The following is an 18,400-nucleotide window of genomic DNA, read 5'->3' as shown; positions in this document are numbered from 1 at the left end:
ACGAAAAAAGCACGCAAAAATTCGCACAAATGTTCCTCGATTGTAAACTGTTGGAAAACGAGCTTTACCGCTTCAAATTGTCTGTTTCATCCATACCACAATATGTTCAGCGTTTCGGTTTTTATTGTTGTTGAATATTTGACCCGTCAGTTTAGAAGTAAGTATTGTAAGTATTGGTTCCATATAAAATTCTTTGTAAAAATGACGGATATAATTATTTTTTGTAGTAACATACATGAGTACATATTTACATAAAAAAACGGCAGCTAGATTTCTCCTAAAAAGAGATTGACTTTAATTTGATATGTCGATCATTAGAAGCGATCCAGTAGTTCAACAGTTATAAATTTTTGAAAAAAGTCATTTTAGGAAAAAGTGAAAAGCGACTTTTCGGATCACCCTAAAATGGAAATGATCACCCTAACGAAAAAATAAAAATAACGGGTCTAATCATTGCGATAAACAAATCTACCACTTTTCACGAAAATCTGAGAACTACTATATCGGTTTGGCATGGAATGGCTGCAGTACTACATTGATTTATTATAAAATAAAATTATGTTTTCCGCATTTTATCCAATTGTAGATACATACAATGTATACATTAGTTGACATTATATATGACTGTCATTCGATACCACTTTATATATGACTTAGAAGTTATTTAGGACATATATACCATATTATGTACGTATATAAAATCATATATAACAATATTACGATGCTTGTTACATTGAAATGTGATTTGACTATATTTGGATGGCATAGAAAATCGTGATTTTGCATTTTATGCGATTTTAGATACACATGATACACACTTTGATTGATATTCTATACGATTGTGATTTAACACGAATTTATATACGACCTAGCATGGGCAAAAATTATATGATTTAATGTTTACTGGACCTTTTTGAAGCAATTCGTGAGCGGGAGGAAAATCGATCATTCACGACAATGCACAATGGTCCAGGAGATGCATTTGAGTTGAAATTAGCATTTAGAGCTCGACATTTATTCTCTAGACAAAAGCTATTTTCGACAAAGTTGTTACATATGATAGAGCGCTCATTTTTATGTTAACAAAAATAGGGTGACCAAAATTACTGATGAAATAAAAATAATAACTTTCTTATCTTTATAGTTAGAGGTAAACAGAGTTCGACAATGTTGTAGCCCTAGTTATTTGAGACAGTTTTTCTTTTGAAATAACCGATAGAGCCCTTTTGTCTAGGTTGCGTTAGGATCACCATGTTTTTTTTGCTCTAACTTTTATATTTCCAATTCTACATGCAAACTGTCTATGAAAGATTTTTAGAGCTTAAAAATACAAACATTTTGCGATGCAGAACTTGTCAATGTCTCAACTTCACTCAAAGTTATTGACATTTCTTTCGAAAAAGTATGCTCTTTTCATTTGTTTGTAATTCTATCTGGGGCAAACATAAAAAATGTTTGTTGACGGAATTTGAAAGAACAAATTTCACTCTATATAATATGTGATTTTCAAAACTATGTTTTTTTTGTATATGAGTAAACTAAAATCGAAATCATGAGTTTTTGGGTGAAAACCCATCAATAACATTAACCTTGATCAATATATTAAGAAATTCTGCATCGCAAATGTTGGTATTGATAAGCTCTGGAAGTTTTTTCATGCTTACCTTAATGCAACTTAGAAGGAAAGCGCTAAAAACAACTTTGTGGGAGATACTTATTCTCTAGACAAAACTGTCTTCGACAAGGTGTTACATTTCATAGATGTAACACCTCATTTTCTTGTTATCAAAATTAGGGTGACCAAAATTTTCGATGAAATAAAAAATATAACTTTCTCATCTATATAGATAGAGAGAAACAAAGCTAAACGAACCCGATATTGCACCTTCAGATTATTACAAGTTCAGGTTCCTGCTAAATTCTCTCAAGAGCAAAAATCTCAACTCTGTAGGCAGCATTCATCGGCCGTCCGGAACCGGGCTTTCTTTCGATGCTCTGATTGCTGTCCAATAGTGACAAGATGTTGTAGATGCCAGAACGAGCGTGTCCGGATTCTACAAAGTGCGGCACGATGTCCGTTTTCGATGCAGAGGGGTACCGTTCTTTGAACGCGCACACTTCTGAACGGAGTAGCTGCACTGTTTTCGCCAGAGTTAGAGTTCGACTGATGGAGCTGTCAATTTTTTTCTGCTGACTTATGGGTTACTATGATTGATGCTGCATGGGTAGTTTCGTCAGTGCGTGTGAAGGTAAACCTATGAAAAATTGGCAATTTTTGTCCATTTTTTAAAATGCAAACGTTAGAAATCCACCGGTGGGGATGCTCTCAGCGAAGGTGTCAAAAGTGGCCAAATCAACTGTTACTAACGTACAATGGAACACGATCACGAAAGCTACGCTGAGGAAGTTCGATCACCCAGTGATGGATGACAAAACTATCCAGGAGTTTCATAAGGTACCCAGATAAGGAAAGTGGGCAGGCATTTTCAAGCCTGTAAAACTGTTGAATTTATCTGGTTCAGCGAGCTAGCTGTACATGTGGCTTGAAAAGTAACATTTTATTCGCAACCGGGACCATTAACCAGAAAAATAACATAAACGCGTCTGGAAAAAAAATGATGCAGCCTTTCCTTAAGTAACACGATTGTTCTTCTAAAAACTGTTGGAAGCAAGCCCCGGCCAAGAGGATATGATCCGCGAGTTGCAAATTTAGCTGTCATTGCCAAACTATCAAAATACTCGGTGAGCTCAAGACAGATATATGGAACAACGTGCGCCCATTCACTAACTCGGAACAATCGTCAAATTCGCGAAAATTTAAAGAAGGCAGTTTTGTAATCATAAAGTTTTAATGGGAGATTTATAAGTTATTCGATTCCTTAAAACAAGACGTTTACTTAACCATTTGGCTATATATTTCACAACACATAACATTCAAAAAAACTCACCATAAAATCATCATCAAACACAGTTTCAGTTTAATATTATTTCACAATTTGCGAGAAAACGTAATACTGTATTGTATGGAAGAGGGGAGAGGGGGGCACATTCGGACACTTTTTCTTCCTTGATTTTCAATATTTTTGTAAATTCAAAAAAACCCTGATTTCATCCTGGTTGTCATTTGGACATCAATGTATCATATGAGCGTGTTTGATGCGATTACGAATGGTTTATTCTAATTTTTGAAAATTGCCTTCTTGCCCGAATGTGCCCCATGTGTGGGGCAGTTTCGGCAGTTGTGAAATTAACAAAGACAATGGACCTGTGAGCTAGAATCATGAAAACGTTCTATTCGAAACTAGTTCGATAGTTCTTTCCATCTCATCTTCGTTGATGCTTGTTCTATCGGTATTCTTTTTGTAGTTTCGAATCATCATCCGAATGTGCCCCATCACCATCACCATCAAGACAAATCATAATTTTATCTAATAAATAGACCTTTATTTCCCCGTTGTATGCACGTTTTTTTTCATTTCATATCAGTTACCAACTGAGGTGGTGTACTTAAGTTTCTAAATCATTCACAAAGTAATTAGGGAAATACTTACAAATTTAAGCTCAAAAGTTTCGAAACGTGTATGATAAAGGGCACTGTGTTGTTTTCGTAAGTAATAAACGACTAGGAGATGTCAAACCATATGACAGCTGTTGGTGGAAGGGCTGTTAACTTACTTATATTTTTCATTTGGTTGAAAATTGTACCATTTAATTTCCACAAGCCTTGTCCAAAACTGCCCCCGTCCAAATCTGGCCCCCTTTCCCCTACATATTCGATACTGAAAAGTAAATTTTCATTCATTATTTTTTATTTTAGAAGTGTGTTAACTTCATCCTGTAAATTCATGGCATTTGAAGACATTTGACTTACTAAGGAGACATTTGATTTTGTGAAGACATTTTGAAGACATTATGGAATATGTGAAGACATTTCAGTATGATAGTGTATCTGGGTTTTTGAGAGATCGTATTTCCTTGAACTTCCAACTAAATATCGGAGACTTTTGTACCGGGGTCATTCATTTGCTTTTTTTAAACTTTTCCAAGCAAAAAATCCACAAACGTATAGAATGAATTCAACAACAAAGCGACTTTACTTCAAATTCTGAAGAACTTCCAGCGGTTTAGATATATATTGTCGTTAGAAGAATTAGTTCATTTGTGCTCATTTTGGGCCTTTACTATACAATAGATTAACCAAGATCCTCCAAAAGACCACTTCACAAGTCGAAGGTTTTCCTGTTACATACCGCTTCAATGATTGATTTTCTGGATATAGTTTGAGTACAACCAAAACTTCAAAGCTGAAATAAACAAATTAAGATATCACAGTTCCGTTTGTGTGGAAGAACTGGGGCTATATTCACTCAATCGGCGGTTTATCAAGCCAATTATCATTTCTAAACATTTCAGCTGTAAAATATATTTTTTTTCACATTTATTGAAATAAACTTCAAAACCTCAAGGTAGGATTAATGAAATGCGCTATATAACAATACCAATTAGAATAAACATTCAAAAAGCTATAAAACTTTGTTCAAACGTAAGTTGTAAATTTTTGTTTCCTCCGTTACGATTGTGAAGACATTTGAAGACATTTTTTCATACCATGTGAAGACATTTGAAAAAATCACCTGGCATCCCTGATTAGTATATGGATGTTTGAAGGGTGGTTGGAAGCGATAAGCAGCGTAAGGCAAGTTCTGCGATGAACAAAGTGATCAAGTTGGCTGAACATAATCTGAAAACGGACTAAAAAGAAATCAAATCGGATCTGGTCAACTGGAAGCTAAGCCAAATATTTTATCTGTATTTTATATTAATTTAACTTCAAGGAGGTTTTTTTTTAATTTTTTGTTTATCTTTAAATTATACAATTAACATACATCTTTGATTGACCAAATTTTGAACGTAACACCCTTTGTAGAGCCGTATATGTTACTATTGCCAATACAATGTTGTATTGTAATTATACTTGGATCCTTTAAAAGAAATTTGATTTTCACTGGGATCCAAAAATCGTCCCATATACGTTTTTCCCGTTCACACCTTAGCGTCCCTTCCTTGTGTGTGCTTTTGTTTTCTTTTTTGACGTAGGACTACGTCTAACCTTTCAATATAGGGGGCCCATTTCAATATTTCGGTGTGAAAAAGTGTTCAGTTTTTGAACGCTAATACCTCCTCAATTAATGAATGTATTTTGGTTCCAAATACACACATTGATAAGTAATATCCTCAGCAATTGTTTATATGCTACACATTACGGTTTTTCAGCTCATATAAAGTTCAAATTGATGAAAAATTTGAAGAAAGAATTCCTTACTTTCCCATACATTTTGTCTGCGCTCCCGCAGCAAACAGCTATTCATTACAAGCGATGGTGGGGCTTGGCCACATTCTATCATCGGACGCCAAGCAGGAAAGACGCTATCTTGAAATTAATTTTCAGCATGAGAGACCTCGCTGCATTTGCCGGGGATGTATGCAGTGCGATACCGCAAGAGTGAGAGACAGGAGTTTCAATGGGATGTGGAGCAGGAGAGCCTATCGAAGTGTGTTAAAAGCGGTATCGCGCTCGATTTGATAGAATGCTGGAATTTTTAAACGGTTTTATTTAGCTGTGACATATTTGTATGTTTGTATGTAACTTGTTTGTCTATGGCGCTGTACCACATTAATTGAAATTTGACCCCTTGCCTGTTGACCGGTTGATCTGAAATTTAGAACACATCTTTATCTCTGTAGTCATAAAAAAACTGCGTATTTGAAGATCTTGAAAATCCAAAATAGCGACCGATACAAAATGGCGGATTAGATATTTTCTCAAAGCACCATCAATATGGGTATCAAATGAAGGACTAGTAGAACATAGTTTTGCATGAGGAGTGCAAAGCCCAATTATATCACGATACCAGACGGTAAATTCCTATTACGATATGCTTGCCATCAAGTGTGTGTTCGTTGCCGGACAATAACCCCACGACATTTGCACGACAAATTTAAATTTTTTCGTATTTGAATCTAAACGTTTGAGTGTTTGCGGAGTGCTGAGGTTTTATTTTATCTTTCGATTTTTTCTGTAATTTTGTACATGAAAAGTTGGTCATTCTGGGATCTGTGCTCCATGATATTCGAATAATGGACACCCCTTGGTGTAGTCCTACGTCTCTCCGGTTATGTCCCCGACATTACCCACTCGTTTTTTCATTTTAATAAATGGTGCCCAACTTCTGGAAGCTCATGACAAATTTTCTTCGAGATGGGGGTGAGCGGAGGGATAAAAAAAGTGTTAGGAATACATGATCACAATATCTAAGATATTGGTGGTAATACAGCGATGGTGAATTGTTGCTGAAAATATTTGTTAAAATATGACTCATTCCACTTCTGAGCCAAAAATAAATCCCTGCTCTGCCCAATTCTTTCTTTTACTGCGCTCTAGCTTCTGTTTGTACACAATCTCGGCCCAAAATTATCTTGTCAAGCCATTCATTCGCTTGGTCTCCCGCTTCTGTAATACCAGGGCAAATAATGCGGAAATTATTGCTACGTTTACATAATCCGACCAGATCAAACAAGCAAGACACCCCGTGAGGAGGGACCGAGACAATGAAGATAAATGCTATCGCATGTTTATTTATTCTTCGCTCGGCGTTTCATGCCTCAATTTCTTTTCCGTACACGAAAACCGTCGAAGCTGATAACCGTCAAACCACCGGCGGCAGTGACGTTTTTCATGGTTGCTATCACACATACAAATTCACATACACAAATACGCGCGCACGTCGATCCCGGTACAAATGACCGCTTCTGTAGAGACAAACAAACAGTACAAAAGTGTATTACAGCGCAGTGGAATGGCAGAGTGATTGGATTATATGATTGCATTTTATTGACACAGGACGCCCACGTCGTTGATCTAGACTCGGCTAAGTGATTCAACTGCTCACTTCCGAGAAATTCCAGCAGCGCATAGAAGTAACGCGTTCCGGATTAAAAGCGGTTTGAGGGCGGTAATTATTCTATTCGATTATTGAATTATTGCTTCCGAATCGTGAGAAAAGTAAAACATATATGCTGTTATTGAATGGGCAAAGTTTGAATACTTACAGATACAGCAGACGGCTAGCAACCGGGCCGCGTCCTCCGGGGGTTGGCACTCGGGGAAAAACGGTTTCAGGACGTACACACTGAAGGTAAGTGCAACGATGGCCTGCGAGCAAGGACGCACTATCATACACTCGATCCACAGGCGAATGAACGCCATGAAAGGACCAAAGGTTTCCATTATGTACGCATAATCGGCACCTGATTTCTTTATCATCGTTCCCAACTCGGCATAGCAATAGGCACCAACCTGTCGAAGTGCGATTAGAGTTAGCATTCTGTTTCGTGTTTCTAAACCAAAATTTGTTAATTGATAATTGTTCAGTTGGTACGTTTTTGTGGAACTGGTTCTCTGAACGTATTAATGATCATCGCAATTAGCCTCGCTTATAGCAAATTCCATTTTCGCTGATAGCATCCCAGCAAAAAAAAGAGTAAAAAATTATCGCGCAAGACGAATGCCAACAGCATTTCACAACAGAGAGATAATCGGACTTTCAACTGAACTATGATCCCATTAAAACTGGTGCTGCGGTGACATTGTTTTACGTTGCCCTGTTTGTGCTCTATTTATCGATGTTTATAAAGTTTCAACAATGTATTTAGTTCCCCAGAGAAACTTTTCTGAAACCCACCCGTCGTCAGCTGGCGAATGCATTTGGTATCATCGTAAAAAGCACCGTCCAATCACGCCACAAACAGGTTCTGCAAAGTTACTTTAAAAATAACAAACAACGTCTACAACCTGTCTGTTTGCGCTTGGAGGTGTGTCTCTCGCAACGAACGATCCCACCGCCAACCAAGTACATACTCACCATCGAGAACAGACCAGATAGGACCCAAACAACAAGCGACATGTTCACACTGCCGGTATTGATCAGCACCCCGGTTGGGGAGACAAAAATTCCGGAACCGATGATCGACCCGACGATCACCGTTATTCCGTTGACTAGCGTCATCTTTGGCTTGAGGGTAATTTCCCCATCTCCACCGTCGGCAGCCTTCCCATTTTTAGAAAGTGAGTCCTTCCGGATGTCCTTCGTTAGCGAATCGTCCTCCATTGCGAATGTTGTGGTTATTCAACAATATCGATGATACAGTATATGAATTGGGACCTGAAAAACAACAGAAATAATTGGAATGAATAACGAGAGCGATTCCTAAAATCAGGAAATTGATACTATCATATGATTGTAAATCAAAGATTCGGATTCGCGTCCACAATAATCACTTGATTGCCCTGTAATTGACGTTTCCTCGTTGGTTCATCACGAACCCATCAATCTATGAGTTACAGGAAAATGTAAACAGAACCGTCAAGCGACAACCGAACCACGACTGAAAATAAACATCACAAATTGTAACCATTCTCAACAGAGAAACGTTGGACTATCATTAAAGGGTTCGCCATGAAAGTCGTTTGATGTGATACTCACGCTCAGAAGTAAGGTTCTCAGTTTTGTCCGGTTCAAAGCATTTTGATGATAAATTACAGCAGATGAATTCAACTCAACGAGAATGGTCCGATAATAAAATAAAATATCTCATACTGACACGCGGAAGAAAAGCTATCAATTACGATTTGGTCCGAGTGGTTGTGCTTGAGGTCACAGCAGCGGAGTCCATTGTTCGTTCCATCATGATTCTTGTTTCAATATATCTGGGGTAAGCCCTTCTAGAATCAACGTCGTTGAAGAGAGACGTTGGCTAACATAGCTTGAGCTTACAAACACAGTCACAATGGTGTCGAAGCCCCATTCGGTTATTTTGTGTGCTTTGCAAAACAATAGAACGTCAGAGATGCCAGATTAAGATTCGTGTAAATTTGTAAACAATCTACGGATTTACGGATGTATTATGACGTTTTTTAAACAATTTTGCAACGCATGAATAAAAAGTCACGCACTGTCGTTTCGGTTAGGATTGAAAATTTAATTCGCTATAGAATACATTCTGTCAAATATTTACCGAGAAAGAAAATACTTTATTTTATGTCTAAATTTATATTACCGTCTTCAGAATAGGACCCTTCTGCAATAATACACTTTTTCCGACGCACAATCCAGTCATCGAAACACTTTTCATAGGTGTATTCGGGAATTGCCTTCAGTTCACACAGCGAATTCGTTTGAATGTCTTCAATGCCGTCAAAACGGGTCCCACGAATCGGTAATTTGAGTTTCGGAAATAGAAAAAAAAAACACACGAGACCACGTCTGGTGAGTACGGTGCTTGTTCAATCACATTCGTGCCATTTTTGGTCAAAAATTTGTTCACAATGCTCGGTCGATGAGCTGGTATTTTATCGTGGTGCAAAATCCGAGTGCCAAATCGGTCCGTTTGCAACGAATTTCTTCCCTCAAACGCCTCTTAACGCCAAGGTAATACTCTTTATTGACCGTTTAGTCCTCCGGAAGGGATTTCGAATTAACAAACTCATATCAACACCCCGAGCAAAAAAAATGTTAACTTGTTCTTAATGGCGCTGTGAACAAAACATATGACAAATTGCGGTCAAAATAGACATGAACACCACTGATAGTAGTACCAACTTAAAAAAAAAATTAAGATTGAAAAATGTTCAACGGGAAGATTTACAATTACAAATTCCCGGTAAATATTTGACAGAATGTATTTCAACGTGGTAATTTTGTTCTTTATCGCAAAACATTAGACCTGTATTTTGTATGTTTTTATTTGGGTGCCCATTTCCATTTCAGGGTGGACCGAAAAATTAATTTTTCCACTTTTCCCTAAAAATGTTTTTTTTTTAATTCATAACTTTTGAACCGATTTAGATGATCGACATTTCAAATTGAAACCAATGAGCAAATTTAATTTTAAAAAAAGTCGATATATACAGCCATTCCATGCCGAACCGATATAGTGGTTCTCAGATTTTCGTGAGAAGTGGTAGTTTTGTTCCTTCTCGAAATATATTAGACACGTTTTTTTAGAATGACCATTTCGGTTTTAGGGTGATCCGAAAAATCCATTTTTTCGTCTTATTCCCGATATATCAAATAAAAGCCAGTTACTAAGTATTTTTTGGAAAAATATGACGAGTACCAAAAATTTTTTTCATATAACATATCCAAAAATCAGAGATGTGATTTTTTTCGTTTTAAAGTTATGAATTTTCAAAATTAACCAATGTTGAAAAAATCAAAACTTTCCCCCATTTTTCCAAAAAAGACTTTTTTGGAAAAATCATAACTTTTGAACAATAAGATCGATTCAGTTGATTGACATATTCAATTGAAGCCAATGATTCTTCTTTGAAAAAATATTACATTTGCGAAAAATTTGGATTTGAAAAATTCAACGTTTTATTATAAAAAGAAGAGAAGTCACAGATTATTCAAATTACTGTCCATCGCTAGCTACAGCCTTTTCCCATCTTTCTGGTAGCATACGGAATCCACGCTGGAAGGACTGGACTGGAAGGAAGGACTTTTGAAGCACAAATTTCTGCATTTCTCGAGAATTATTCAAGCAAATGAAAACAAATTAGGCATATAGAGGTTTTAGGGTGCAATAAATGTTTTTATGATGGTTAGACACTCCACCCCCCTCTCTGCCATACAAAAGAAACACAAATTACTGAATCACTCGAGAATTAATCAAGCAAATGAAACCAAATTTGGCATGTGGAGGTTTTAGGGTGCAATAAATGATTCTATCGTGATTAGACACTCCACCCCCTCTCTAAGGGGGGGCTGCCATAGAAATGAAACACAAATTTCTGCATAAGTCGAGAACTAATCAAGCAAATGGAACAAAATTTAGCATATGGAGGTTTTAGGGAGCAATAAAATTTATGGTGGTTGAACACTCCTTTCCCCTCTCTAAAGAGTGTGGGGGTTGCTAAACAATTCGAGAACTAATCAGACAAATGGTATCACACTTAGCATATAGAGATTTTAGAGATCGATAAACTTTTCTATGATAGTTCGATACTCCTCCCCTTTCTCTAAAGGGGGGCTACCATACAAATGAAACACAAACTTCTGCATAACTCGAGAACTAATCAAGCAAATGGAACCAAATGCGAGATGTGAGGGTTTTGGGTACGAGAAATGTTTCTATGATGGTATTACATCACTTCCTCCTCTGGGAAGGAGAGGAGGTTCCATAAAAATAATGCACATATTCCAACCAAACATGACAATTGAAAATTTCTGAAGGAAAATGGGAAAATTCGGAAAATTTAATTCGCATGTGTTCTACAATTACATATTGACAAACGTTGTTAGTCCATTACATCTTTGCGGTTTTAATGTTATAAAACGCACTCCTACATCGTATACTATCTATCTATATATAAAAATGGATCGCCGAATGTGTTGATAAGAGCAATACTCGAGAAAGGAATCGTCCGATTTATGGCTGTCTTCATTCTATCATATTTTCTGTATCAAACATTGAGAGAAACATGTTATTTGCAAGTGGATAAGAAATCTTGCACGAGAATTGTGTCTTAAAATAACCTGATATAATAATGTTGAGTTTTGGTAGAAGTACTGAAATTTCATAGTGAAAAATATTTTGGATTAGAAGATCAATCAATGAACAGTTTCAATCATGTTTTGGTTTTCCACCCGCATTCATGCTTCTGAAGATTCTTAGCGAAACACACAGTCATCAGGTATGGGCAAAATCTCACCCTTCTATTCTCCGTTTATGCCCCACTTTATTTGAGACAGAAAACATTCCCCTATCATCTACACAAAGTTCATACTCGAGTTAAATGGAAAAATACTGTCTTGATTTCGCTCATCTATTCTCAGAGAATTTTGCATTCTCTCATTTGCCTCTCGGAATGATGTTAGATGGCGATAGAATCGAATTGGAACTTTTGCTTGAGCCAGCGAATGTCTCTGTAAAATCATTCGTTTTTCACTCAATGAGCAATCATTGAGCCTCGATCGCGGCAGTAAAATATAGGTAGGGGGCTGTCCACATACGACGTGGACAATTTTAGGGGGGGTAGGGGGTATGAAAATGTCCACGTTTGTCCACGGAGAGGGGGAATAGGGTATAGACTATGTCCACGTGGACACGAAAAATAAATATTTTTTCAAATACAATCACCGATACATTCTAAATTAAATTAAAACTGTTCCATATTTAAGAATTTTAAAACTTTCCGCCCAACTTGAGTATTCCGTATTTATCTCAATAAACGAATTGAGATGCCTGAGAGTGCTTCATATATCATTGAACTTCTGTAATATGATTGAACTTCTTCACTGAAATCCATATTCTAAAAATAACTCACGTAAACTGTGAGCGACCGAGATATTTTGTATGATCCTATAACTTTTATTGTTGCGGGCTATGCATAGACGTTCCTAGCTCAAACCTATAAAAAATAAGCGATTCCATAATGGTTAAGTTTCCATGATATTACACATATGGTTTTTCTATCAAATACAATTTTCTATAGAGCATGTATAGAACTCTCGAGAACAATTAGTCTTAGGATAGTAATGTATGTATAGTTTTTCATGCAGAATTTCGTGTAAAATCATGTTTTCGCATTACTTTTCTCGAAAAGTTAGAATGTTTAAAAAGTATTGAAATTTTGCCTAATTTGGTTTCATTTGCTTGATTGATTCCCGAATAATGTAGAAATTTGTGTTTAATTCGTATGGCAGCCCCCCCTTAGAGAGGGGGGAGGGGTCTCAAACTATCACGAAAACCTTCCCCGGCCCCCAAAATCCCTACATACCAATTTTCTTGTTGATCGGTTCAGTAGTTTCCGAGTCCATAAGAATCAGACAGACAGCGGACAGACAGACAGACAGTCAGAAATCCATTTTTATGTATATAGTAAGCACTCATTTTTAACAAAAATGGCCGCCATTTCGGTAATTTTCCGAATTTTTAAAAACCCATATGCAACACTTTAGGTATTTTCCTAAAGTTTCAAAATATTCATTGGACTTTGTTCTACGACACCCCGTTGCTTCAGAACCGATACAAGGTACAATTTTCAGACAGCTTCTACGCATCCAGCTGCCAATAGCATAATAATCATTATTCGTTCACTTGAAAAATGATAAATACATCCTCAATATTCCTTGAACAATAACTAAAATACCCGCGCTCTTCACTTTATTCGGTGAAAAAAATCCAAGAAAATTCATTATTTTCCGACCATCCAGACGGGGGTCCCTCTTAAATGGAATTAAAAATTAAATGGAATTTAGGCGCAAATCAGTTCTTTCCTTAATTATTTTAATTTAAAAAGGAAAAATGTCCACGTGGACAAAAGGGGGTAGGGGTATGAAAATATGCACGCTTGTCCACGGAGGGGGAGGGGGAGTCTAAAACCGTGCTTTTTCTGTCCACGTGGTATGTGGACTAGAGGTGGGCAAAACGGTTCATTTCAGGTTCTCGTTCATTGAAGCAAGCCGGCTCATTTGAGCGGCTCTTTTTTTGAGCCGATACTTTTTTTTTAGTCGAGACTCTTTTGAACCGCCGCACTTTTTTGAGCCGAGACCCTTTCAAAAAACGGCTTTTTTTGAACCGCGGCTTTTTTGAGCCGAGACTCTTTCGAAAAGCGGCTCTTTTTTTGAACCGCGATTCAATTATAAAGAACCGTGGATCGTAGCGGCTCGCCCATCTCTGATGTGGACAGCCCCTAGATCAGGGGTTCTCATACTGTTTTGGGCAAGAGACCTCTTTTCCAGAATTAAGTCATACCTTAGACCCCCATAGCCGAATTTCTTTGAAAACCCTATCTCTAGTTTTTTTTTCTTACTGAATAATTATCAATGTGAAAACATTGCAGTGGGTAAATGAATAAACATGACATTATATTTTCACGGTGGTAACATCCGCACCTATCACGCGAAAGGTCTCGAGTTCAATTCACTCTCCAAACATTCTTCTAAAAAATGGAAGTAATGTGACAAATCAGCCAAAAATGTTGAAAATCACTATAGTACAGAAAAAAAAATTCTCAATCATATTTAACAAAATAAATTGAGATAAGATTTAATAAATATCAGGTGTAATAAATAAATATTGATACAAATTACTCACAAACTATACAAAACATCCAAATCGCAAACCAATCTATCCACAACTACCAAAATACCAAATGCGGTTAAATATTGATTAGTTAAAGCCTTAAATCTCCGCGTTCCTTGATTTTCAAATGATTCCTTCGGTTTCGCGTTGTTTGTAACCCTAATGAAGCCTTTTTCGTCACAGTATGATGATGGAAAAACGAGAAGATAATTTTCAGTAATGTCTCACATCGCAGGATACTGTTTTTCAATGTTTCGTTATAACTAGAATATATGACAACATTAGTTGTACTCCTGCCTCATCTGTGCTGATGATAATCAACTTTTTCCATGATTTGGCTCATTCCATGATTTGGTACTGATTTATTATCAATTGAGGAATTTGAAAATTTTGAAGATCTGAAAACATTTTAGTAAAATCCTTGTGTAATGCGACCAAGTGAGTGATATATGATAATATAACATGGTATTGAAGCTTTTGCGATAATTTTGACAAATGCGAAACACTGTGAATATTCTCTTTTGCTTAAACTTTGTTTTGAATGTTTTGTCAGAAGGGCCAATATTATTGATATTATTTCAATCAAGTCGAAATCGTCACCCTGCAGCTGAAACACAAATTCAAACAAGCTGAAAATCTTGCTATGCAAGGGACTCTTGGTGGCCAGCGAATTCCAGTGTGTAGAAGTAACCGAGTAAAGATTTCGTCATTTTTCTCATATAGCTGAGCAAATAATCGAGTGTTCAAAGAATTGCATCGAAGGTTTTTAATAGCACTCATAACATATAGTAAAGACTGATGCAATCTAGGGCTCAGATTTTTTGCTACTAAATGCTATCTATGAACCACGCAGTGAATTGAGTGAGCTAGAATAGCTTTTTCGGTAAAAAAAAGATCGATTCTTCTCTGGTATCAGACTTCATATATGTAGCAAAAATAATTTCATCTTGTGCACATTCATTGTCTTGATGAGTTTTTAAAATGTACAGCAATAATACTTTCTACTAAGACATAAGTCATTCGCAGGATTGCCACATATACAGAATATTCACATATAAAATCTGTAAAATATTCAGAATATTTTACAGATTTTACGCCAAATTTCGGACACAGAATCTGTATATAGAGAATTACAAATTTTCTGCAAAAATACAGAATTTAAAGATAGTTTTTCAAGTATTAATAAATTCAAATGTTATTAATTACAGTTCATTTTCTCTGTCTTCCTTCTTACTAATAAACTTTGTTTTTTTATTATTTTTGAGTCATGAAGATATGTACCTTGATTTATAAAAATGTATATGAAATGTCACCTCACTTCTCCATTCCTGCTAAGGATGTTTTTGGGATACTTTTTGATAATTCCACATTCATCAGGATGTGTTGAGTGAATATTCTCACTTCACAGTGCCAACAAAACAAAGTTCTGAAATCGGTTGGCTTGCACAATGATGGACTCTATTTTGAAAGCAAAGAACTATGTATCGTCTAAAAGAGGAGCGTCAAGGATGAAATTGACGGAAAATTTAAGAAAAGCAAAGTTCAACAAAACCATGTATAAATATCATACAATTATTATGTGAAACCTTTTCAATTATTTATTTTGTTGTATTGATACGACTTAGGCAAGCCATAAATAAGAGCAATAAATTCAAAATGAAAATAAACCTTTTCATTTTTTCCGTTAGTTTTTTCATACAGATTTTTTACAGGTTACAGTATTCTTCAGAAAATTGTACAGGATGTGGCAACCCTGGTCATTCTTATAACAGGGTGGTTAGCGTAACGTTCTCTGTATTTTAAACATATACGCGATTGAACACGAAGGAAGTCATCATCGAATTAATGCCCCTGAAATTTCATATGCGTTCTTGTCCTTAGGTTGCAATTTCATATGCGTTCTGAAATACGTGGGAGCTTGATTAATAATGTACTCAACATCTAATTTAATTCCATAGATTACAAGGTATTTACATAGCTAAATGAAGTGAACTGGAAGAAAGTGATTGAAAAAGATTTTAAAAAATACTTGGTCATCTATGTGCTTGACGTAACAAAAAAAAATTTTTTTTTCAATTATTTTAGGAAACTTGAAAATATGGAGCATCTTGAATATTTCAAATAAGAATTTGTGTTATTTTATAGGGGTCGATATTCAGACCCCGTCGACTCCCAAAATCAATTTTCGTTTCTGTCGACCCCTGGGAAACCGAAATCGACCCCAGGGGGTCGACCACTTTGAGAAACCCTGCCCTAGATAGTTTAAATCAAGTTGTTTCCTGTGCACTATTGACATTCTTTTTTGTTTCTAGTACGAAACGATCTAAGCCAGCGCAAAAGACCATATTAACGCAAGTTATTAGTGAATGGGAAGGTAGGTTCATGTGCACTTGAATGCTGGCAAGGATAAGAGTACAAGGGAAAATAAAATCATACATACGAGCAGAGTCAGTCTATTTTGACTCACTCGTTATTTTGTTTCGTGCAATCCTTCCAAAGGAGTATTCATTCATTGAATGTTGTTTTCCACTCTTTGTTTTGTTATGTTCACTCTCAGTCCCGAATGAAGATGGTCGGAGAATGAAAAATGATTCATCGTGCAATCTCACGACTGCTTGCTGCATTCTTTTCGCCATGGTTATTCCAAGCAGATACAAGAGTGATTTATAATTAGGTGTGGAGAAATGAGCGAATGAAGTTTTCCATACTTGACAGTCATTCTTTTCATCTCTACTTCAAACGCCGTCTTGTTACTACCTTTGAATTTAGGTCTTTACGCACTTCTGCGCAGTTTTGGAATATGTACTTTCATTGTGAACAAAGCAAGTGTTTGTTTTTATCGAAATGTCACTATCATCATGAATCCCGATGAACTAAACAATAAGAGTCCCCCACCCACCAAAATGAAAACCAAACAAATTCATACAAACAAACTCCACCTCCCCCTTCCCCCACTCAAAGCAAACATTACGTGGCGAGTGCCACAAACTGCGTAAGCCGACCACACCGGGGTATCAAATTCATCACGTGTGGCACAATGTTTGGGAGTACAGTTCTGTTTGGGTTTGGAAATTTGACCTGGATTTGGATTTACCGGGTTGATGACATCAATGAGGGATGGGAAATAGTGATGCAATTGCGTTCCAGTATTGCGCTATATTTTTTTCCTCGACTTCAAATGATGATTGCTATCAACTGTCAGCTGTTCCTGAACGGTGATATTATTTCCGTGATGGGATTCCCATTACAATGCAGCTAGCCATATTCGGAAAGATTGTCTGGTTAAAGATAGAAGATCAAAATACATGAGATTTGCACTTCCATTTTATTGTGTATACCAAAATTCTCGAATTTGTATGAGAAACATGTTATTTGCAAGTGAATCAAGAATCTTGAGCGAAAATGATGACTGAAAATAAATTTATTTAATAATGACGAATTTTGGTAGAAGTGATAGGAAATATATAGTAAATGGAAATTGTGAAGGGCCAATTAGAAGATCAATTAATGGAGATTCTGCGATTGAACCCACGAACGTTCGCTCAGTAAGTAAAAGTGAATGTTCGAAAGAACTCATTTAAAAAAAATCATTTTGGATGGGACGAAGCTCGTCGGATCAACTAGTATTCACATAAAAATGACAGACTTATCTTTCCAAGTGTGCCCATTAATGTTATTTATCTGTGTCTTATTTCAATCGAAAGTTCTATGTCTCTAAAAACACCCTTAGGTTATTTCCTATTTTTCACCGTATAAACAATCAAAAACAAACAGGAATAATTATCGTAATTATCTTCAAACGCGGAATAGTCCGAATGAGCTTCTGGCAATAAGTGATCTTGTTTTCAATTCGGACAATTAACATCCCATATTGTTTGACAGATTCATCGCGTCAAGAGCGTCTAAATATATACATTTTTGTGCCTTTGACGCAATAAATCTATCAAACAATTTTGGAGGTGGTCTATACGGCAATTAGTGCACGTATGTGCTAATCAGATAAATTAAATTTCTCAGCTTCAATCGAACCGCATCCGGTGACGTCTGCTGAGATTATCGCCCGACCAATCCCACACACTTAAGCTGGAAATCACGCTTTATTAACGTCTAACATTTGCCGCGCCAATTCTCGCTGTCTTCACGGGACAAACAATACCCGTCGGACATTTGCGTGGGCTATGATGATAACGCGCTCCGAAACGCACCACGGTAGAGTTGATTTTGTCAACGATATAATCGTGATTTCACGTTT

General features: G+C 36.5%; 1 protein-coding gene across 4 annotated transcripts in view; it reads right to left on the bottom strand.

The window, feature by feature from the left end:
* Positions 1 to 18,400, bottom strand: part of LOC129775444 (Y+L amino acid transporter 2) — a 74,031-nt gene that overhangs the window by 32,547 nt on the left and 23,084 nt on the right. For 3 of the 4 annotated variants that reach the window (XM_055780219.1, XM_055780225.1, XM_055780198.1), the window contains exons 2-3: positions 7,923 to 8,222; positions 7,111 to 7,357 (exon numbers count right to left, since the gene is read on the bottom strand). In XM_055780219.1, coding sequence (XP_055636194.1) covers positions 7,111 to 7,357; positions 7,923 to 8,168 — 493 coding nt within the window. In that variant the 5' untranslated portion in view covers positions 8,169 to 8,222. Of the gene's footprint in view, positions 1 to 7,110; positions 7,358 to 7,922; positions 8,223 to 8,543; positions 8,767 to 18,400 lie in introns of those variants that run through there. The other variant, XM_055780208.1, reaches the window with a different exon arrangement.

The sequence above is a fragment of the Toxorhynchites rutilus genome, chromosome 1 (genome assembly GCF_029784135.1).
Source record: "Toxorhynchites rutilus septentrionalis strain SRP chromosome 1, ASM2978413v1, whole genome shotgun sequence".
In the NCBI taxonomy this organism is placed as follows: Eukaryota; Metazoa; Arthropoda; class Insecta; order Diptera; family Culicidae; genus Toxorhynchites; species Toxorhynchites rutilus.
Note: the sequence above shows the minus strand (reverse complement) of the source record. Positions and strands in the feature narration are given on the sequence as shown.